Source organism: Sinocyclocheilus rhinocerous, unplaced genomic scaffold (assembly GCF_001515625.1).
Source record: "Sinocyclocheilus rhinocerous isolate Xijiao unplaced genomic scaffold, SAMN03320098_v1.1 scaffold1268, whole genome shotgun sequence".
NCBI lineage: Eukaryota > Metazoa > Chordata > Actinopteri > Cypriniformes > Cyprinidae > Sinocyclocheilus > Sinocyclocheilus rhinocerous.
Window position 1 is genome coordinate 82,290 of NW_015664016.1, and position 24,855 is coordinate 107,144.

Sequence of the window (24,855 nt, forward strand, 5' to 3'; positions counted from 1 at the left end):
GTTTTTTTGTAACACAACTTATTAATTAGTTATTAATTCATTCGTTTTGTGTTGTAATTAAAAAATAAATAAATAAAGGTGATACATTTTAAAGTTGTCCTCCTCTTCCTCTCCTGCAGGTGACAGCATCACAGCTCTCTGAATCCAGCAATAAAAAGTGCTCCATCTTGATTCTGGCTGACAGCGATCAGGAAAGAACCAAGTGGGTCGGCCTCCTGAATGAGCTGCACCGTCTCTTGAAGAAGAGCAAACTGAAAGAGCGCTTTGTTTACATCCCTAAAGAAGCATATGACAGTGCACTGCCTCTCATCAAATCCACACAGTCTGCTGCTATTATAGGTACAGTCAACCTCATGCACCAATAATCTTGGGTTTATAGTCTGTGTGTGTGTGTTTATTTATTTATTTTTTATTTTTATTCATTATATTATAGAATTATATTGTTATAATATATATTATAACAATATAAATATATATTGTTATATAATATATTCATTCTATATTATCATTATTATTATTATATCATAGAACAATATCATAGAATATATATATATGTGTGTGTGTGTGTATATATATATATATATATATATATATATATCGGTTGATTAATCGGTATCGGCCAGTGTGGTCCAACCTAGCTATCGGTATTGGTAAAATCCACTATCGGTCGACCTCTAATCTGTGTGTATTATATAATGTAATGAATAAAAATAATAATATATAAAGGTAGTCTGAATTGTTTTTATTAATTACATGATACATGTTAATACATTGAATGTTAGAATTTCAAAAGAGTAAGAAAAATCCTCTTTTAAAAAAATAACAATTTACAAACTAGTCTGCACTAGTCAATTTCAATCCAGCCTAGCTTTATTAAACTCTGCTTTCTGTTTATTTTAACTACGTTTCTATTTATCCGCAGATCATGAGAGGATAGCCCTGGGCAATGAGGAGGGGTTGTACGTTATTCATGTTACCAAAGATGGTAAGTGTAATTATAAGCTTTATCTGTGTTTACTGTACTTATCTGCTGCATTTAGACTGTATATATAGGTGACTTACTGCATTCTTTGATGTTAATACAAAGCCACTTACTGTTTATATGTTTTTATTCACAGAGATTATCAAGGTAGGAGACAATAAGAAGGTCCATCAGATTGAGTTGATCCCATCCGAACAGTTGATCGCTGTGATATCGGGCCGAAACGGCCATGTACGGCTTTACCCAATGGCGGCCCTGGATGACCGTGAGGCCGATTTTCAGAAGATAGCGGAGACCAAAGGCTGCCAAACTCTGGTTTCGGGCACGATCAGACAAGGATCTCTCACGTACCTCTTCGTGTCCATGAAAAAACCTGACAAGGTGATGATCTACGAGCTCAACAAGAGCAAAACACGCCATCGGAAGCTGCGGGATATCCTCGTCCCGGGATCCGTGCAGTGGATGGGTCTCCAGGGCGACAAGCTCTGCGTGGGCTTCCAGTCCGGGTTCCTGCACTATAATCTTCAGGGGGATGGAACTACCTCTTACCTCCTCCACCCTGACGATCACACCCTGGCCTTCATCGAGCAGCTGAGCCTGGACGCTCTCTGCGCCGTGGAGATCTCCAGTAAAGAGCTGCTCTTGTGCTTCAGCAGTATCGGTGTGTACGTAGACTGTCAGGGCAGACGGTCACGACAACAGGAACTGATGTGGACGGCTACGCCCACCGCATGTCGTGAGTGACCATCAGTGTTTCTATACTGATTAATATGGCTTGTTCACTTGCTTACAGTATGATAATACCAATCCACAAGGTTCAGGATGAAATTACTGCACTTGAAATGATGGATTACATTACACAAGCCTGATTTTAATACTATGCTCTGACATATATTTATCTTAGCTTAAAAAAAGTCTGTCTGTATTATTGATATATGTGTAGTCTAATATAGTATAGTTAATTAAAGGGATAGTTCACCCAAAAATGAAAATTAGCCCATTATTTACTCACCCTCAAGCCATCCTAGGTGTATATGACTTCCTTCTTTCAGATTAATCCAATCCGAGTTATATTAAAAATTGACTTTGGTCTTTCAAGCTGTTTAATGCCAGTCAGCGGGTGTTGCAGTTCATCAGTCCAAAAGAAGTGAAATAAAGCGCATGCGTCCATAATAAAAAGTGCCTCACGCGGCTCCGGGGGGTGAACAAAGGTGTCCTGTAGTGAATCGATGCGTTTTTGTAAGAAAAATATCCATATTCTAAACGTAATAATCACTTTAATCTAGCTTGATATATGTATAGTCTAATGTAATGATATATAAAAATGATATATAATAATAAAAAAAAATTGTAGGCAAAGGTAATATTTCTGGATTGTTTTGATGTAAAGTTTAAATATTTTATCTAAATAAATAAAAAATTTTGAGTAAATGTATAGTATAATAAATATTTGAAATATACTGTATAATACATGATTTTATGGAGGAAAAAAAATCATGATTTTACACTAGATATTCTAGGTACTCAAATTGAGAATTTGCGCATTGTTGTGATTGCTTGCTCATAGTTTATGACAGTCATAAAGATTGTTTATTTGCATATGTTGTGCTCATAATTAGCAGGAAATGTCCTGGAAAGCTTGCTTAATAGTTAGTGGTGTTTGTAAAGATTATTGTTTCTCACACTTAAGGTTAGTGTTTTTAACTATGTTTTCTGTGACTCTTGTCTTGCAGGTTATAATGCACCTTATCTGTCAGTGTATAGTGAGAATGCAGTGGATGTATTTGACGTCAACACTATGGAGTGGATTCAAACGATGCCTTTGAAAAGGGTACATTTTTCATTTATCTTTAGAAATAAAAAAACACATTATAAGAAAGACAGACATCTTCCAGAGAGAGTTTTTCATATCTATGAAATAAAATATACATCGAAGCAGGTGGTAAATTAAAGTGCGGTGTGTTAATGAGCTGTGGGTCGCCTGCATTGCAGGTTCATCCTCTGAACGCTGATGGCTCTCTAAACCTGCTGGGGCTGGAGACCGTACGGCTCATCTACTTTAAAAACAAGACAGCAGGTGAGACGCTCCCTACAGCTGCTCATCCAGGTTCTGAATATTCCCACCCCACGTATTTATGCATATTCAGCAGGAAATAAATGATAAGAAAAGGAAAAGAGAAGTTGTTTCAGAGAAAGAGATAACAAAGCTAATGCATTTTGAATAATATTTTGAATGCAGATTGTTTTCTTAATGATTTGCATTTATTAGAAAGAGAATGGGGTCCATTTTGATTTCATATTGTTGTTACAATGTAAAGAACTGGCTTAATATACAGCATCTTGCGAATAGTGTGCATCAGCTCATGCATATGTGATGTAACAAAGTTGTACATCCTAATAGACGCTTGTTGTTTAATGTGTTGTGAAATGTGTGTAATGCTTTGTGTTCTGTGTAATGATGTGCAGAGGGAGATGAGCTGGTGGTGCCAGAGACATCTGATAACAGCCGCAAACAGATGGTGCGCAGTATGACGAGCAAACGCCGCTTTTCATTCCGCGTGCCGGTGGAGGAGAGAGTTCTGCAGAGGAGGTGATGTTCAAGCCTAACAACACTGACAAGTTTTCGTTAGAAGTCATGATGGTTAATTTCGACCATTCTAAACCCTGGGGATAAAGTTTAATCTTCTTACTAATCATAATTTTATTTAGTTAATGTTTAATGTAGTTCATGTTCTTCTTTGCATATTTACAAAGTAAGTCTACACGATATATCAAAATCAAATTGATTTGCAGGCTGTGAGTAATTTAATTAATGAATAAATCACAGGAATTTGACAATGGCATTAAGCCATATGACAAAATCAATTTTATTTCAATATATCGTGCAGCCCATCTTCATTAATTAAATAAATATATGCTTCAGTAAATATATTAAATAAATATGTTTACTGATTTCACTGTAAAGTGCAGCATTTATACGCATGTAGTTCATGATAGTGTTTCAGCATCTGAGAACAGCAACCCATCAAAATAAAGTTTGATGGTTTACCATTTTTTTAAAAAACGAGAAATTAAGACGTAAATATATATATATTTTTAATTTTACTGTAAAATGAAACTGTTTATTTTTTTTTTTACAGGTTTTTTACAGTATTATTATCATATATTTATTGTTTTAATGTATTATTAATATTATTTTAATTAATTATTTTAATTTAATAATACTGCAATAATCTAAATATTATAATCAGTAATCACAATAACAGTGGGAATGTGGCCTATGAAAACTCAAGTGGAAAGAGTATTTTCAGATTTTTTTTTTAACTCTGAAATTGTTAGGTTTGATTTGGTTATTGTAAACAGTAAATCCAAATATGAACTAAATAAAATAATTAAATAAAATAAAAATAAAATTTAACAAAATCACCCTAACCCTAAAATTATTAATTAATTCTAAATCTAGCTATTCGATTAATCTGCTTAAAATTCCTGTTTTTTTTTTAAATAGCAATATGTATCAGAGAAAAACAAAATATCACAAATGTCAGTTTTTAAAGTGTAGCCCTGTTATGCTATGAATAACAAGTTTATGTGTGAAAAATGTCATACAAGTTTGTTCTGGCTGTTTAAAAACACCTGAAACCTAGAAAAGCAAATAAAGGAATTAAAATGATTACAGTTTCAATTCCTTGCGACTAAACACCATGCAAAAGTTTCTGTGAAAATCGTATGACTATTTAAAGAGGTAAACACTGAGACAGTTTGATAGCTCACGTTTCAGTACAGTGTGAAAAGGCCTTAATTGTAATCCAAGTTTCATGTTTGCAATTTTTCTTGAATTATTCTATTCTTGCGACAGTGCTGTGGGTCTCACTGCATTGTTTATGCTCTTTAGGGAGATGCTGAGAGACCCAGAAATGAGGAATAAGTTAATTTCCAACCCAACAAACTTCAACCATGTGGTTCATATGGGCCCGGGAGACGGGATCCAGATCCTGAAAGATCTGCCAATGGTAGGAGCAGCTAACAGCAGGGAGAACGTCACCTCTCATATTCTTCTCCCGCTTCTCTACGCCTCCATCCATCTGTTTCTAAGAGCTGTTTTAATGAGCATGAGCCATCTTTTGTTAATTATGTTCACTGTTATCATTTGCGTTTTATAGATGAGCTTGCTTAAAAGACAACATAAAACCACATTTGACTTTTTTAATGTGAAGTTGCACAGGTCAAGAAGTTACTGCAATTTTATTTCCTTTAGAATAACCCACATTTATGAAATAGGGTTAATTTGGTTTTCATGTTGTCTTTTAAATGACCTCACCTCTTCCTCTTCTTATTTACACCATTACTGAGCAGAAAACTGTTGCATGCATCTATATTTTTTCTTTCTTTTTCCTCCATTTCTCTCTCTATATCTGCTCCTCCTGGGTTTCCGCTGTAGCCCGGTTCTCCTCTCCCCTCTCCTCATCTGCGCCTCATCTCCACCCCTACAAGCTTTGAGCATGTCTATCACATGACTGTCACCTCTGCTGACAACTTCCTGTCCCAGGACTCCTCCCCTCTCTCCTCCCACTCCCTGTCCCTCAGCTCCGCCCCTGGGACCCCTGCCTCCATCTGCTCTCTGGTAGGACCAGAGAGACATACACAGACACGCTCCATCTGTTCTCTGAAGAGGATGAATTTATGCCCACACGCATTAGCTCACTTTCATATTGTTTAAACAAATCTATGTTCCAATTATCTGCCTGCGTCACAGTTACATGTAATATTCTCAATTTACAATCTGTCTGATTCTTGCATGCTAAATCATCCCTCCCTTCATTTTTTTATTTTTAAGCATTATTATTAAATATATATTGACAATTTAAAAAAAAATTAATGACAAATTAAATTACATTTTTTTTGTATATTTTATTAATATAATTTATATTGTTAATATAAATAATATGGATATTAGTATATATATATATATATATATTAATATTTATATTAAATAAATATTAATAATATTAAATAGCCAGTATGACCTCAAAGCTAACAGACATGGTTTATAAGCTACCCCAGTTTATTTTTTCATGGGGTTTCATACATGGGAACAAAGGATTGTGTATTCTGCTTGTTTTATGTAGATAATTCAAAAACTAAGTGAGAAAATTATTTCATTTTCCCCTCGCTATATAATTTAAGATCATGTATAGTGACACTGGTAAATTTTTACCCCTGCTTTGTGAATTTATTGATTGTCTTATTTCAGTAATATGTAATGTAAGAGGTTTTTTCTGACTGTGTTTTTGTTGCTCAGAATGTGCGTCCTCAGGAGAGCCGAGGTGTCCTGGGAGCATCCGTCAGTATCCCCTCCATCAGCAAGGCCAGGCCTGAAACGGGACGATCTATGAGCGCCAGCAGCGGCCTGGGCACACGTGAGTACTGAAATATCTGTTCATAGACAGAGATATAGGGATGAGAATGAGTACTGCTGAAGAAAAAAAATGTAAGGAAAATAATTACATTAGTAGAAAAATGGAAATTTATTAAGAGGGAAAAAAACGGTTAAATTGGACAGAGTGCCTGTTTTATAGGACATATCCCTAAAACTCAATTTGGGGGTACATTTATAATAGAATTTGAAAGTAAATTATAAGTGACGTACATGTGGTCAGACAGGTCATTTTGTTGTTAAGGGGCATCTGAACAGCTAATGAAGAACTGACAAAACTAAGTTCTGTTTCATTTCCTTTTGAACTTATTTTAAACTTTTTTTTTTTTTTTTAATGTTCGCTCTTGAAATTTCAAACTTTTGAATTTTCATACTGTATTTAGAATTTTCAAATTGTCTTTTGAACTTCCAAACGTTTTTTATTTATTTATTTATTTTTAATGTTCTAACTTTAAAACATTCTTTTTGAATTTTCAAACACTCTTTTGAACTTTCGAATGCTCTTTTTGAACTTTCAGATGTTCTTTTGAACTTTTAAATTTTGCATTGATTGACATTGGGCCAGACATAGTGTTGTTCGAACTTTTCAGGTTCTCAAATTTAAGTCAGTGTCTGTTCCATATCCCAGGCTCCTCTTCTCAAAATGGCAGTGCACTGAGACGGGACCTTTACGTTGGCAGCTACGGTTCCACCAAACGGCAGATGACGTCACCTTCTGATGGCTCGCTGTCATCTGGAGGAGGCATGGACTGCGGGGGTGACGCTCCCCTGTCCCAATTTGACAGAGAGGTCAGTACCAGCAACGATTGTCAGTGCCCGCTTTTCCAGATGCCTTTGTTTCTGAAAGGGATTTAAAAAAACAGAAAACATTTTTAAAAATACCTTAACGTATTTGAAAAGCTAGACTTGTTTATTGCTAAAAAATATGGTTCTCTATGGATAAAATAAATACTGCTGAGATCTGTAGTCATGTGGAAATGTTTTGATTTTACAAATGACAAGTCCGGTGGGATTTCAAAAGGTGTATTTTAGTGTTCTTTTTGTGAATGTTGATTTAACATGTTCATTCGACCTCCAGACTGATCAAAGCAGGTAAAAGTTTCACTCCTGGAGCTCTCTGTGATGCTGATCACCGCTGAAACTCCATAGAGAGCACTAGAAGTGTGTTATACAATTCCAGCACACAGGCATCCGTTCTGTTTCACCTGCCAAAATGTGTTTGGAGGGTCTCTATCCTCTCTTTCTCACGCTATATGCATGTGTTGAGTGTGTGACGTGACACCATATCCACAGATTGAGGTGTTGACCTGCTAACACTCCTCCTACGCACACACACACACGCAGTCTGCATCTCAGCCCCACGTTTGACTGTGTGCACATTGACTCCATAATGACGTGTGGGTGCTGTGTGTGACTCTTTAGTGTCCAGGAGTGTCACCCACAGAGAAGACTCTTGATCTGAAAAGGGCTTTAAGGACACTGCTTAGTAAGCTAAAGGTAACATACATGATCCTGCTCCCCCAGATCTGAACCCTGTAGCTCCGTCCTAGACCTCAGATGAAGGAAATGGGTTAGTTGAGTTGTCTCCTTGTTAAAAGCGTGTTTGATCTGTGTAGGTGGTGGAATTGTACAGCGTTTGCTAACTTTAGTAATAGCATTAATGTGTCACGTAGCACCTTTTATCCATCCACTTTATATTATGTAGAGGAGGACTGATGTCGTGGTGGTTCAAGCTAGTAATAGACCATTTAATGGGCTGCTGTTTGGGTATTTAGAGATGATCACGTCAACCAATAAATGTGCCAACAGCTAAGGAAATGGATAAATATTTTCAGATACGGTTTTAGTAAATTTTAAGTATGCAGTATGCATATAAATAAATAAATTCTGTCATCATTTACTCACCCTCATGTTGTTTCAAACCTGAATGACTTACTTTCTTTTGCACAACATAAAAGAAGGTATTTTGTTTTGGTCACTAGTGACTTTCATTGCATGAACAAAAAATACTGAGATGTTTCTCAAATTATCTTCTTTTATGTTCCATACTTTATGTTAGGCCACTGTAGCCTAAACATTTAAAACAATAATAGAATTTTAATTTAAATTATCTTTTGGGGGTATTTTCACAGCCATATTTAGTTTGCGCAGCACCCTGTAATTAATTAGATTCAAAATTGTAATCGACTGACAGCCCTAGTAATTTGTTCTCTAGTTCTAACTTTTAAATATTTATACCACAGTTACAACATTTATCTTTGAATATTACAGATGGACCAAAATCCATCACAGCTACAGCTAACTAGGAAATTAGTGATGTTGAGCATTTTTTTTATTTTTGTATTAATATTTTTAGTGGTTTTGCTTTTTTTAGTGGAAGAATTTAGAGACACAGGTTCATAGAGGTTTTAACTGGATTTAGCAGACCAGTGAGACTTAACATGGTACCATCACCTCAGTGAAGTTTCTTAAAATTCCTCATCTTTAAAGCACTATCACTACAGCCTTCAAAGCAATACTTGTAATGAATTCAGCACCTTCAATAATAAATTTCAAGGCAGTTACTGTTGGACATCAAATCTTTTGAAGTGAGCAATGTCCCCGATATTATGCAGAAACCACTTTTTCTTCTTAAGTTTTTTTTTTATTATTTCTTAATGTTTTTGAAAGAAGTCTCTTATGCTGTATGTATTTCATCAAAAATACAGTAAAAACTGTATTGAAATATTAATACAATTTAAAATAACTTTTCCATTTTAATATATTGTAAATTGTAATTTATTTCTGTTGCAAAAGCTGAATTTTCAGCATCATTACTCCAGTCTTCAGTGTCTCATGATCATTCTAATCATTATTATGTGCTGATTTGCTGCTCAAGAAGCATTTCTTATTACTAATGTTGAAACCTGTTGTGCTGCTTTAATATTTTTGTGGAAACAGTGACGCATTTCAGGACTTTAGGCATTTATTTGAATTGTTTTTTTGTAACATTGTAAACTTTTACTCTCACTTTCAATCAATTTAATGCACCCTATTTACTAAATAAAACTATTGATTTCTTTGGCTAACTTCAAACTTTTGAACTGTATTTATTCTAATTACTCATATGTGTGTCTGGTCACATGACCCCATACAAGCTTCTTTAACTCTATCTTGTCATTCAAACAATTCACTCACTTTGAACATCTCTATTTAACATGCTTATAAGCACATCATTGATTAGTTTTGGCCTGAGAAGACTGATGTTTGACCAAAATAGACAAGAAAACCTAAAATCTACAGAATTAAAACAAAGCTTCGTCACTAACTTTTCCCTCTTCTCCTTCCTTTAGGACTCAGACTCTCCACGTCACTCCACGGCCTCCAACAGCTCCAACCTGAGCAGCCCACCGAGCCCTTCATCCCCACACAAGAGCAAGACTCAGTCTCTGGAGCGTGGTGAGCACCTGGGCTGGGAGACATGAGCTCTGCCCCTGCCCACTTTCTTCTGACTTCCTGTGGGGCCCCGAGAGAGTCACGCATATACCCGAGACTGAGAGCCGACTCCTTATACATCATATTCCTAAACACGCCGCTGGGCCCAGGTGTGTGTTTGCGTGTATTGGTGTGCATATGCATTACACGTGTGATTGTTGTACACACGCACATTACTGTGCACCTTACATCCATTTTGAGTGGACCCATCACCACTGTTCCTGTTCCTGTGTTGGATGGGGGAATAGGCCACTGAGTGTAGCTTATCACCTACCACCACCGGTGTGGACGGGGTCGAAAATGACAAACACAGAGCTTTAACGTGAATTTATCAGTGTTTGTTGACAAGTGTGCCTCATCTAACACAAGAAAAAATATGCATTCAAAAGTCTTAATGGACCGGGGGTATGTTACTTTAAACGCATAACACTAAACATCATGAAAACATTCATCGAGGATCATGGAAAACTGTTCCTGGCATTCCAATCCATGTGATAAAACATGAATACTTCAATTGAGTTCAGCCCCAATAGATAGAGTGGCACTACTGTATAACTCAGCCTCTACCCTCCAGTGCCATGCTGACCTTCACAGTCAGAGGTCAGAGTTCAAGAATCGATTCTGAGTTCAATAATGTAAATAGAATTTAAGTAGAGTATAATATATAATGAAATCAACACTATTCTGTTGTTAAATAAGTGACTTGGCTTTGAGAGAGTCTTCTTTCCTTTTTATTTTCCGTGTCAAGGTTCTAGTCAATTATGCAGAAATGTCAATTTAAGCATTATTTTGTCAAGATATATGCTAGTTTTTCATAATTCCACTAAAATTGTCAAGACTTGCAAGGGAACACTACATAAAAAATTGGGCCTCATTCATAAAACACAAGAATAGTTTTTGTGTAAATTGTTCGTAAAGCCATTCTTATGTATGTACAATTTTCCATCGAATATGACGTAAACAAGCTTGCAATGAAATTGTTCATAAAAACATTGTGTAAATTGTTGCATTAAACATTCACATTCATAAAATCGGTTTGTATATTCTTGAACTGAAAGCAAGGTACATAAGGCCACAGCGAATTGTTCATAAAACAATTCTTGTAAATTGTCGCATTGAATGCCAGATTTACAAGCTCACAATAACATTTTCTAAAACCTTTCTTGCGTAAATTGCCGCATTAAATGCAAGATTCACAAGCTTGCAATAAAATTTTATAAAACAATTCTTGCATAAATTGTCGCATTAAATGCAAGATTCACAAGCTCGCAATAAAATTTTATAAAACCGTTCTTGCATAAATTGTCGCATTAAATATAAGATTCACAACTCGCAATAAAATTTTATAAAACAATTCTTGCATAAATTGTCGCATTAAGTGCAAGATTCACAAGCTCGCAATAAAATTTTATAAAACCGTTCTTGCATAAATTGTCACATTCAATACAAGATTCACAAGTCGCAAATTACATTTCGCCACAAGGTCTCCACGGTGAAATTTATCTCAAATCAATCATACGTAAATTGTCGTTTGAACAAGACTATCATAAAATTGTTTGAAATAATTCTTGAGTGAATTGTTGAATGGAATGTGAGATAGAGAAAGCTACAGTGAAAATGTTTGTAAAAAACATTCTTGTGTACACTTGCATTAAATACGACATTCACGAGGGCGGCAGTCTTAAATTTAGTGCATCGTTGAATGGAATTTTAAATCAAGCAATATTTAACATAACTGACGCAAGAATGTTTTCTAAGAACGATTTACATGAATGCAGTCTCCTCGTGTTTCATGAACGAAAATTTTATAAAACCATTCTTGCATAAATTGTCACATTAAATGCAAGGTCGCAATAAAATTTTATAAAATCATTCTTGCATAAATTGTTGCATTCAATGCAAGATTCACAAGCTCGCAATAAAATTTTATAAAACAGTTCTTGCATAAATTGTCACATTAAATGCAAGATTCACAAGCTCGCAATAAAATTTTATAAAACCGTTCTTGCATAAATTGTCACATTCAATACAAGATTCACAAGGTTGCCATTACATTTCGCCACAAGGTCTCCACGGTGAAATTTATCTCAAATCAATCATACGTAAATTGTCGTTTGAACAAGACTATCATAAAATTGTTTGAAATAATTCTTGAGTGAATTGTTGAATGGAATGTGAGATAGAGAAAGCTACAGTGAAAATGTTTGTAAAAAACATTCTTGTGTACACTTGCATTAAATACGACATTCACGAGGGCGGCAGTCTTAAATTTAGTGCATCGTTGAATGGAATTTTAAATCAAGCAATATTTAACATAACTGACGCAAGAATGTTTTCTAAGAACGATTTACATGAATGCAGTCTCCTCGTGTTTCATGAACGTTGTTGCATATTGTGAGCAAGATCTATCATTCAGAGAAATCAAGATGCGTACATCGCTAAATCCATATTAAACACTCAAAACACGTACAGTCATGTGATCATAAATAAGCTGTTGTGCTGAATGTAACCGAGATTCACTGCAGCCTTGTTCATGTTACTCTTGCCTACATCTGTGCTTCACGCTTCTGTTACCAAAGCAATAATGCTGTTTCCAAAGAGGTTGTTTTCTTTAAATATTAATGTTAATTATTATTCTTTTAGTATTTTATTTTGTGTTTTATAGTTTTGTTTTCCAACTCACAAGAACCAAACTTTGCCTAAGGTGTACATGTGAATATAAAACGTAGTGTAACCTGGACCACTAGATTCAGAGCGTTTAATGTTTGTGCGACATGGAGAAACACTAAACTCATCAGGTGAAGCATTTAAAGGGCTTCAACGCTTCAAACTCACTTGTGCATATAGCTGTTGCCTCTTCCTCTAACACTCATAATGACTCAACAGGGACCCCAAGGACCAGCAGGAGATTAGGTCATTTGATATTAATATAAATTAATCGAGGACGTACAGTAAAGCTGCTGTAGTGATGTTTTAAACATGCAGGGTCAGACTATCAAACATCCCTGAACCTCAGAATACCTCAGATTAGAGAGCAAAGCCATTACGACTCCAACAGAACCTCATCAGCGCAACAATTGTAGCTGTCCCTCTGTCCGGTATTTAGGAATTATTCACATGCACTACTGCTCGCTTTTGCGAAGCATATTTTATATCAGATTTGATTTCTTTAAAACACATTATGCAGATTCAGACTCTTGTATATCTAGATGCTGTTCTGAATTCCTAAATATTCCAGATTGTTTTTAGGAATAGCTCACTCAAAAATCAAAATGTACATTTACTCACCCTTATGTTGTTGCAAACCTTTATAGCTTACTTTGTCCTATAAAGTTAGGCTAAAAGTAGTCAGATTATATTCGCTAAAATGTGTAATGTAATGGATTACATTGTTGACTCCAATTTTTCATCATGTAATTTGGATTCAGTAATGGACTACACTTTGTAAGTAATCTACCCAGCCCGTTTTTTTTCTTTCTTTCTTTTAAAAAAAAACAAAAACAAATGTTACTTGAAATTAAAAGCATTAAATATTGCTGAAAATGCATAAAAATATAATATACAAATATGATAACAAGAGTAAGTCATGGGTTTGGAATGACAGAATTTTTTATTTTTGAGTGAACTATTCTTTTTAAAGTATGCTGAAAAAATGAATGACCTTTCAGTATTGAAGCACACCCAAGTACAGAAGTAATGAAAGTTTGTGCATATGTACCTGTGGTTTTATTCATTCTAGTATTGCCAGCATTTTGTATGTTCCATTATATGCAAGCACTATTGAAACCTTCACTGTGGAGCAAACCCGGCACATTGTTTTTAAATCGAGCTCAGATATCACTCGGGACCTTAGTTCTGCATTTGCTCTATTCCATGATCATGGTCAATTCCAAACAATAAAATAATATTCATAATACAGTTTTTTTCTAATAAGGCTGTAACTGGTTAGAAACAATTTGCCAGGGTTATAGTATTAACATGAACAGGAAACCTGTTTGAAATGTTCTCAGGTATGTCAGAACCAATGATTATATGTTTGCATGGAGGAGAACCGAGACGGTAGAAATGACAGACGTCCAGATCTTTGGGTCGTTTGATCTTTAGAACTGTTACTTAGCAATGAATAGATTCATATTAGAGCGGGAGGTGCCTTAGTTTTCTTAGATCTCAGTGTGAACTGGTCAGTGTAGGTAGAATGGACTAGAATGAGAGATGATGACTGGAGATTTGTTAAAAGACACATTCACACTTGCATTTCACATAAGGATTTCATTTGCCTTGTTAGTGAATTGCTACTTCATATCATATAATTTCTTCTTGATTTTGATTTTTGTAAGACTATGTACAGATTTGCATGTCATAGGTGTAATCACTTGTTTAAGGACTGTATGGCTGGATTGTTTTGTTGTATTTTTATTGTCCTTTATTGACCTGTGTGGCATGAATGGTTGGGACGTGAACATGAATTACCCCATACTGCAATGTAGACCTTTTCTTATTTCTTTTTTGCACAAGTGTATTTAAGGTGGAATACTGTTATTTGTATTGGTTTGGACACCACTTTTCACATGGAAAGCTCATTATCGGACTATTTCAATAAAATTGGGAACTATAAAACGTCTTTTTTTTTTTTTTTTTTTTACAAAAGCTTTATTTGAAGTCTTGCATGACGCTATGACTGGATTTAATGTCTACACATTCAACAGATAGCCACGGTTAAAGTGCTATATTGTTCCTCATTAGTAAAGTGGACAGAAGAGTCAAGCATGAAAATCAAGTGTACTCTGGGAAACCGAAGGCAAAGGTACAGCAGAAGCAGGAACAGCGATCAGAAAAACAGCTTTTACAAAGCTCAGGTCCAAAGTCACATGTTTAGGCACTGAGTACCACTGTAATCTCATCCAACACGTAAACAAACACTCGACTTCACTTTTAAAGTGTCGTGAAACAGCACGATTCATGAAAATTCAACACGTTTCTATGTTCCATTAACATGGTGCATGAGCTTGTAGAAACGGCCTGCTGAAATATTCATGAAGCAACATTAGAAAAAAAGCACCATTTACAAAGCTTAAGACTCCTGTACACATGGGCGGAAAAGCATCTGTGTGTAAGATGATGTTCTGAAAGACAACTTAATCTTAATTCTGTAATGTGACATGAGTGTGGGGAGGGCAGAGCGATCCGATGTGATGAGGTAGGCAGCCGTCAAGCGGCCGAACAAAAAGCACATCAGGTGTTGGTGAGGATTCTGGTACGTCATTCCTCCATGCCTTCTCAACCAAACTACCACCAGAAACTAAATACAGCTTGCTAGAGGCTCAAAACCGCTGATCCTCCCTCTCTTTGAACCATCCTTCGGCTTTCAAGGGTTTGAAACCTGATCTCTAATGGGACAGTCATCAGTCTTGAAGCGTCGGTGATCCATTAACTCTTTAAACCGGGTTGTGTGATGGATGTAATGGGAAAAATCTCCCATCGGACAGCTGCGGCCCATCCTGACGCTGCTTTATCACACATGCAGTAAACTTCATCCGGCAGAACTTCACAGTATCTAAGAAAACATATCTTGTTACTCAGGTGCGCCACTAATGGAACAAATCCCGAGGACGGCTCTGTCAACACACATGCCTCGAGTTTCTGATTCCCCTGCTGCTGCCAAAAACACATGTCTGTCCGTTAGCGGCTACATGACAGGGACTCTCCCATGCCTCTCGTGTCAGTTGGCGGAGGTCAGTCTCTGGGTTACGCACTCGTCCCGTCCTCCTCCGCCAGGCGGTTCACACTGGATCCGTGCGTGATGCTGGCGGCCGGTGCGTCGCTCAGGTCTCGGGTGCTGCCGTGTCTGGACTGGCTGTCGAGGCGGTGAAGGCTGCTGTGATGGGACAGCTGCTCGTTGAGTCGCGGCACGCTCCCGTATGCCGGGCGTTCCTCCATGCCTCTGTGGCTGGAGGGGGTGAACCTGCGTTCAGAGGGAAAACCGATGGGTTATTTGAGTTCAGGCTTCTTTAAACATGCAGCTCTACGTGTCTAAACAAGCACAGCTATATGACAATCTCTGAGGAAGATCAACTGACACACTTGCATTAGAACAGAAGTTATAAAGTTGGGGTCAGGGGCTGAAAGGGAGTGAGAAAATTATAATTATATATATATATATATAATCATGTATATACATAATTATTTAATATATATTTATTTTAATATAAATGTAATATTGCAGAATTCTGAAATTAAAAAATACTTAATGAGAAGAGGAAATGTTAAATATAAATTTATAGTTACATAATTTAATTTCCATAATTTAATAATATACGATTGTGTGTTTGTGTACACACACACACACACACACGTATACACATATACAGGTGCATCTCAATAAATTAGAATGTCGTGGAAAAGTTCATTTATTTCAGTAATTCAACTCAAATTGTGAAACTCGTGTATTAAATAAATTCAATGCACACAGACTGAAGTAGTTTAAGTCTTTGGTTCTTTTAATTGTGATGATTTTGGCTCAGATAGTGAATTGGTGGGTTTTTGTTAAATGTGAGCCAAAATCATCACAATTAAAAGAACCAAAGACTTAAACTACTTCAGTCTCTGTGCATTGAAGTTATTTAATACACGAGTTTCACAATTTGAGTTGAATTACTGAAATAAATGAACTTTTCCACGACATTCTAATTTATTGAGATGCACCTGTATACATTTCTTATTATAAAATTAAGAAAAATTAAATATTTACAAAGTATTTTTATATATATCAGCACGTTTTTGTTTTACTTAATGAGTGGAAATATAATTAAATATAAATTAAATATACACATACACTAAGACATATATATTAAATTATATATAATTATATAATTATTTTATATATAAAACAAGATTTTAAATATTTTAAAAGATTTTAAATAATATTTTAATACCTTCATATATGTAAACAATAAGTAACAAAAACTATAGTATATAGCAAAACTGAGCTACTTGATTGCTTTTATTCTTATACACACACACATATATATATATATTTATAAATATTAGAACTGGGCGATAACAACATAGTTTAGATTTTGTGATGATACAAGCAATCAATTTGCTCAGTATTTGCAATATACTGTCGTTTTTCTTACATATTGCCCTCTATGAGTATACTTCATGTTTGTGGATAAAACTGGACATACTTATATATTTTACATAAAGAGCCTTGTAATAATATAGTCAGTTGCATTTTGCAACAATATTACAATCAAGCATATTTGCTATATAGTGTACATGTCTTTACATGAGTATATGTTATGCATAGGCATAAGTGAATCATATTTGGATGTGTGTGGCATGAAAGTGTTTGTTGAGCTGCTGCTGAACTGACCTGCCGTCTCTGGAGCGATGCAGGCTGCCGTGATAGCTGCTCATCTTGCTGTGGACGCTGCTGGCTTTGCTCCGCACGTCGTCCAGCATGGCCAGGTGTGTGGAGGAGGCGTGGGTGGACGTGCCCTGAGTGGACGTCCCGCGGGACTTCCGGATGATGGGAGTGTTCGGGTCTCGCAGCAGAGACTGAGCAAAGTCTGGCTCCTGCAGAACCTGCCGGCTCTCGTTCACCGCGCCGCTGCTGGACAACAGAGAAACACATGTATATGACTAATATATAATATATAGTCATTTATTTTCATTTAACATTTGCTATGATAAATTCTAAACGATTTTTATTCTTATTGTAAAATAATGGAACATTAGGTCATGAAAATTGTCGGAAAAGTCATGGAAAAGTCGTGGAAATTTATTGGTAAAAATGTGTCTGAACCCTGTTTATGTGTGTGCGCGTTATGAGGACACAAATTTGTATAATGACATGGGTATGACATAAGTATTACAACGAGAAGGTGATTTATAATTAGATTAAAATAAAATGAGTAATATATATAGAATTTTAGAATTCAGAGTTCTTAAATGAGCTAAATATTTAATTTATTTTAATATAATTACCTTATATGTATGTATGTATGTATATATATATATATATATAAATATATATATATGTAAAAGAGCATAATAGGACCCCTTTAACGCAGTACACGTAGCAAGGTTTTTTAAAATTTATTATATAATAAATAAAAAGAAAACCCATAGAATAGAAAAAGAATAGAGCAAGCTAGTGTTAGAGGCCTTTTTTGCTTTTGTTAATTGTATAATAAATAAAAAGAAAAGGAATGGATAGAATTGAAAAAGATTAGAGGAGCTAGTGTTTTTTTTTTTAGAAAACAAGCAGTTAGTAAATGAATAGAGTGCAAGTCTAAAAGGGGCACGTTTTTTTAAACTTGTAAGTTTTCTTTAAGTTTTTTGTTGTTGTTGGTATTTATATTATTTATATATTACGTATAACAACAAAAAGGGAAAACTTAATCTGTGTCAGTTTAGCGGAAACTATTATATAATAATATTCACCAGATAATATTTTACACATATTCATAATTTTCTTTTCCACAGTATCTGTGCCTCAATTTTAGAAAGCTTTTTGAAATCAAATAGTTGATGGCAGGAAGTACATTACAGTTCAATACAATGTCTATTGTTCTTCGTCTGACAAACATATTCTTGTACTTACAATAGCACTCGATGATGCCTAGTTTCAAATGAATCCGCGAGTGCTTTCTCCTGTGAAGTGAAGTGAAGTGAAGCAGAATGAGGAAGGTACTGTAACTCACTCTTTCCGCCTGCGGCCGTGGAAGAAGCCGGCCCACTCGAAGCAGGTCTTCTTACTGCCCACCCAGAACACCGAGGGGATCCCCACCACCAGCAGCATCAGGTACTTCATGAGGAACAGGACGAGGTCAGGCCTGCTGGTCTGCTCCACCTACACACAGAGATGTTCATCATCATCAGTCCTCTGGAAGAGCTGATGCTTCCCTCAGGCTCTCACACACTCACTGCAGACCTCATCCACAGCACTCAGCACACTTTAGTACTGCAGCGTTTATTACAACTCTTTTGACAGCTTTTTCAGTGATCTTTTAGTATCAGTCAGTACGTTTACATGGACAACAATACTCCGATTTTAATACGATTAAGACAATACTCTAATTAAGAATCTACCATGTAAACAGAGATTTTTGATTACCTTAATTCGGCTAAAGTCATAATCGAAGTAAACACTAATCGAATTAAGACATGTGGAGTATTCCTCTTTTAGTCGTAATATTGAAGTGCAGAATAGACATGTACACACCTTAATCACAGTGAGTTATTACTCACTACTTAATTTTAGTTAATTATGGTGACGTAATGACGTGTGCCATTAATCGATTTATGTACTATAACATGTAAAACGTGAAAGGAATATTCTAAAAGCAACTCATGTAAACACCTTAATCTTGCTTTTAGAATATTCCTTTCATGTTCTCGTTTTACATGTTATAGTACATAGATCGATTAATGGCACACGTCATTACGTCACTACGCGACGCCATCCGACGTCCCCTCCAGAATTTCACATATAAACATATAGTTTTTCACATATAAACATCCATCTTCATTTATGATGCCATATACAGTTTTGGGTGTTTCATTTTTAATTTACTGAAAGCTTGAAGTGCAGTTAGTTATTTGTCATGCTATACGTGCAAACAGACGACGGCGTTGTTGAAGCCATTCTGTTGTTTGCCATCAAACCGTTGACCACTGCCGTGTGTGTATCCTGTCGCAAAATGCGGCGAAAAGTCCTACACGACGGTAATAATTTGATTAAGGTGTGTACATGTCTTTACTGCACTTCAATAATGCGACTAAAATAGGAATACTCCACATGTCTTAATTCGATTAGTGTTTACTTCGATTATGACTTTAGCCGGATTAAGGTAATCAAACATCTCTGTTTACATGGTAGATTCTTAATCAGAGTATTGTCTTAATTGTATTAAAATCGGAGTATTGTTGTCCATGTAAACATACCGATTGATACTATTTGTATTTTAGTTAATTTTTTGAAACAGATTTTATTTTTGAAGTTTTCATTTTGATGTTTTAGTATTTTCTTGCTTTTTATTTTAATATGTCTATATAGATTTTAAGTTTTTATTTTAGTATTTTCTGTTTTGTTTTTTAATTGTCTGTATAGTTTTTAAGTTTTAGTTTCAGCTATTTTAATATTTTGTGTTTTCATTTTAATTTCAAAAGTTTTAGTAATTTTGTTGTGTTTTTTAACATATCTATATAGCTTTTATTTTGTTATCTTAGTATTTTCTGTTCATTTTATGTAATGTTTTCATTGTAATGTTGTAGTAGCTTTGTTGTGCTTTAAGTTTTAGTTTTAATACTTTCTGTCTTCATTTTAATGTTTTAGTAAATGTATTTTTATATAATTTTTTTAAATGTCTATAAAATTGAAGTTTTAGTTATTTTAGTGTTTTTTATTTATTTTTAATTGTAACATTTTTAGTAATTTTGTTGTGTTTTTCGTTATTTTTATTATTTTTTAAAATGTCTATATAGTTTTCAAGTTTTTGTTATTTTAGTACTCCAAATTTCAAAAATGAGAAATGAAAAAATACTTGCTGAAATAAAATGTTCATGTTTTTCATATTTTCAGTTAATGTTTATTTCAAGTAATGACATTTTTTTTTAATGATTTCAGTTTTAGTTAATGATGATAACCCTGATTCCCATACACCATCTACAAAATATAGATAAATATGGTTGCCACTTCTGTTTAATCTTCATTCTCAAATCTCCACAGTTTGCACATGGCCATATTTCATCCCTGTAAAATTGTGTGTGTTTAAACATGCACGAGCTGGTGTGTGTATCTGTTGCTCACACACAATCCTGCTTTATCTGCAGAGCACAAGCCACAACAACGGCCTGTTCTTCTGCTCTTCACGCTCAACGCACCTGATGCTGTACTCATGCATACATCACATCACAACACACACACACACACAGGAAGAGAACATGTACAATCTCTGCAGGCGGTCGTCAGATGACATGGGATCAAATCTAACGTCTTTCAGGCACACATTAACATACACTGATACATATTCACAGAAAAATACTAATGTATGCTGCCTTCAAGACATGTCAGGATTATCATATTTACAAGGATAAAATCATCTGCGAGGAGCAGAAATAGGAGGAAAACTCAAAATGTACTTAAAGCGTGGAGCGTCATAGCAGGAAATGTGGATGCATCTATAATTCAAAGCAAATTGGTCCCAATTCAGTTTGCATACAAACTACTACTATCAGTTTACTACTGATTAAGAATAGTCATAAAATCTGCAAGAAAATATGGATAGCATTTAACTTGTTTATGGCAAGCCTGCATTTGGAAGATACTTTTATTCAAAATGACTTTCATCGCTTTCAAGGTATACAAAAAAAAAATATTTGTAATGAAGAAATATATAAAACTAAGAAAGAAATATTAAATAGCTTTTAAGATGCACTGTGCAATCTGCTAAATTGTGTAAAATTTAAAGGCTATTAAGAGTGTGTGTGTATATATATATATATATATATATATATATATATATATACTGTATATATAAACATATATACACAGTATATGTGTGTTGATTTTTATAAAGTTCATTTTTAACATTAATTTCTATAACGTTATATCAATTTTAATTTTTATAAATAAAATATACAGTAAATTTTTTATATTAAATATTACAGCAAAAGTGAAAAACACAATATGCGGCAACTTAGCAGAAACTAAAAATTATCCAGATAATATTTTACACATTTATCTTTATTCTATTTTTTTTTTAACTGTATTAATGGCTGTTTATAAAGGGGTTCCTTTGCAAGGCAATAATCATACGTGGTGGTTTGTAGCAGAAAAATCTCTGAGCTTTCTGAATAAAATAAGAGATTTCTGGGGTGAAATGCTGAGTTTGGACCAAGCAAATGGTCCAACCATGAAAATAATGATTAATTAATAATTATCCCTTCTTAACTTGAAAACTTCGTTCACACTTCACGTTTTCACTTCCTTAGCATAAACCAGGATGTCTTCACATCATCAGATGCTGGCGGGTGAATGACAGACATCCTCCATCCTTCAAGTGCTTTACTTTCACAGAACAGCCGTGTGATCAGACTGAGTGCATTACCTCACAGACTCACACACAGAGCATCTCTAATGCAGAGCCAATCAAAGGCCTGGGCTTTTGTGAGTCAGTCTCTGTGCTGTGAGGTAATGACAGGCCTGAGCACCTTTAATCACAGCAGGAGGGGATCTGTCCTTCAGCATCACATGGATCTCCCCTCGGCGCTACAGGGGCCGAGCCACCACAATACAGGCAGCACAGCGTGACTTAACAAGCCCAGTGATGAAAGACACCAAGAAAAAAAACACATGCATTGTATCTGAAAAGCAATCTTGCAAAACTACACCTGACACAGCGCTGGGCAACAGGAAATATATTACCTACAGAAAACACTGCTAATATTAAAATTCCACCAATATAAAAATGAGACAACACTTATATAATATATTTATATAAAATATTCATATTAAATAAGTGTTGTCTCATTATATTGCCATTACATATATAATAAATACTACAAATATGATATACTTAAATATTTAAAAATACATGTTATTAATATATTTTGACATTTTAATTAATTTATTAACTTTTTATGATCTTAATATTCTAGTAAATATATGGTGACACATACTGGTGTTTATGCATAGATAGATAGATAGATAGACAGATAGACAGATAGATAGACAGACTTGATTATCTGGTTCAGGTGTGTCTAATTGGGGTTGGAGCTAAACTCTGCAGGACACCGGCCCTCCAGGACTGAGTTTGGGCACCCCTGGACTAGACAGACAGACAGACAGACAGACAGACAGACACATTATTTACATATTTTAAAATACATTAATTATTTTGCATTAATATATTTTAAAATCTTATAAATTTAATATCTCCTTAAATATGAACATGAAATCCTTATGTTCATTTTTCAAAAAAAAATTTCATAAAAATTTTTTTTGTTTAAATTTTTTTAAACAATAAAAATAAACTTTTAAAAATATTATCAAAAAGGCTAGAAATCTATTGTAGTATATAAATAAAAAATACATTTATAATAGTAAATAATTTAATAATATAAGATAATGCACAATATGCAATATTTCTAATCATACCCATGTATGAATATGATTTTTTTTAGGTATCTCACCTAGTCCTAACAAATCATATAGTGTTCTGCTGCTATAGTGCCAACTGGCTTCTATCAGAAAGTAAAGGCACTCAAAAGTTAATGCAGGCATTCATCTTACGAGGCGAAGCGAGAGAGCATGCGATGGTGAAGACGGAGAAGATCGCCGGAGGGGAGGGGAGAGAATTACTGCATCACGTGACGCTCGGATCCGTTTATGATTGTGTGCAGGGAGAGGCTGAGCGGCTACGGTTACACTGTAATAAAAATGCCTCATGCATCACTGCGCCGGATCGTATCTCATCCATTCACTGCACAACACAAAAGAACCCTTAACATGGATATCTGCAGTAAATGTGGGGCTTGCAGAAGGTTGCGATTACTACAATCATCTTCATTCAGTCAGCTACAGCAAAGCAGCGGTATAGTAAATCAGTCAAACACTTCTACTGCCTCACCATTGGATGTCTCCATCTTCATAAAGATAATTAGAAACACTGGAGCGACACTTGGAGGAGGCTAAGAGCTGAAACCAGGGGAGGACAAATTATGTGAAAAGTAGGAGGTACACATTATAAACCTCATTTGCCTCTCTTCGTGGTTTAATAAGCCTAGCTGCCAGAAACATTAATATGAGCGCTTAAAGACTAATCTTTCCAGTAGAAATGTTATTATAAAGACAGAACATTGATGCCACAACTTTGAATATAATAATACATGCAATATGTTATATTACATACAAATATGTACAACCCTATATAACATACACAACCCTTCTTCTGTCTCTTCTCTTAAAATTATTGACAATATCAATAAACCAATAATTATTTTCATGTCATGGCTGATATGACTGATAAATATCCAATATGTATATTAATATTAATACTAATTAATATTTTATAAATTGTTTTCTAAATAAATTAAAAATGAAACTAATTAAAACCAATCATTTTAAATATTACAATATAATAACTACATTTAGGCATATACAGTATGGAAAAAGGATTACTAAAACATAATTTAATAGTTTTATTAATTCAGGTTTTAAATATTAGCTTAAGAATATATTAGTTGACTATACAAATACAGGGAATGATATTTATGTATTTATTTATTTATTCATTCAATCATTGGGTATTACTATTAGGATTTTTTTTGGAGGTTTTAGGAAGTTTTTTTGCATAAATAGTTTAAAAAGTGTATTTTTCTGTGAAATTCCAAACAAGAAATATTTAAACAAAAAAATTGGGAAATAAGTATGAACAATAAAATATCCATTACATATATTTGGGGTCAGTAAGCTTTTTTTTTTTTTTAAGAAATTAATAATTTTATTAATGCATTTAGCTGATCAACAGTGACAGTGAATATATAATATTGTTACAAAAGATATCTATTTCAGACAAATGTTGAAAATTCAGCTTTGTCATAGGAATACATACTATTTTGAAATATATTAAAATAGAAAGTTATTTTAAATAGTGATAATATTTAACAATATTATTGTTTTTACTGAATGTTATTAGAATATTATTGACTGATACAAATAAATTATGCAAATAATTTTGTAAAGTGCAAAAGTGGGGGGATTAATTTAAAGGGGTCATCGGATGCGACATGCACCTTTACAAGTTGTTTGAACTGAAATGTGTGTTGACAGTGTGTGTACACAACCACCCTATAATGATAAAAATCCACCTAGTTTTTTTTTTATCTCGTTAAATCATTTCCCCTTTCTCAAATCGAGCCGATCTCAGATGCCTGTCTGTGTGACGTCACACAG

At 34.6% G+C, this 24,855-nt stretch overlaps 2 protein-coding genes across 4 annotated transcripts in view; one reads left to right on the plus strand and one right to left on the minus strand.

Annotated features, from left to right (window-relative positions):
* The window catches only part of LOC107729269 (serine/threonine-protein kinase MRCK alpha-like), a 60,777-nt gene extending 49,567 nt beyond the window's left edge, over positions 1-11,210 (plus strand). The window contains exons 29-40 of one of the 3 annotated variants that reach the window (XM_016539723.1): positions 120-339; positions 923-985; positions 1,119-1,718; positions 2,716-2,813; positions 2,975-3,059; positions 3,449-3,572; positions 4,878-4,995; positions 5,424-5,606; positions 6,285-6,402; positions 7,048-7,208; positions 7,842-7,916; positions 9,752-11,210. In XM_016539723.1, the coding sequence (XP_016395209.1) occupies positions 120-339; positions 923-985; positions 1,119-1,718; positions 2,716-2,813; positions 2,975-3,059; positions 3,449-3,572; positions 4,878-4,995; positions 5,424-5,606; positions 6,285-6,402; positions 7,048-7,208; positions 7,842-7,916; positions 9,752-9,883 (1,977 nt within the window). In that variant the 3' untranslated portion in view covers positions 9,884-11,210. The remainder of the gene's footprint in view (positions 1-119; positions 340-922; positions 986-1,118; positions 1,719-2,715; positions 2,814-2,974; positions 3,060-3,448; positions 3,573-4,877; positions 4,996-5,423; positions 5,607-6,284; positions 6,403-7,047; positions 7,209-7,841; positions 7,917-9,751) is intronic. The other 2 variants (XM_016539724.1, XM_016539725.1) reach the window with 2 other exon arrangements.
* Positions 11,211-14,412: 3,202 nt separating this feature from the next.
* Positions 14,413-24,855, minus strand: part of LOC107729283 (frizzled-3-like) — a 35,290-nt gene continuing 24,847 nt past the window's right edge. Inside the window, exons 6-8 of the mRNA XM_016539748.1 lie at positions 18,602-18,750; positions 17,269-17,505; positions 14,413-15,855 (exon numbers count right to left, since the gene is read on the minus strand). Coding sequence (XP_016395234.1) covers positions 15,639-15,855; positions 17,269-17,505; positions 18,602-18,750 — 603 coding nt within the window. The 3' untranslated portion in view covers positions 14,413-15,638. The remainder of the gene's footprint in view (positions 15,856-17,268; positions 17,506-18,601; positions 18,751-24,855) is intronic.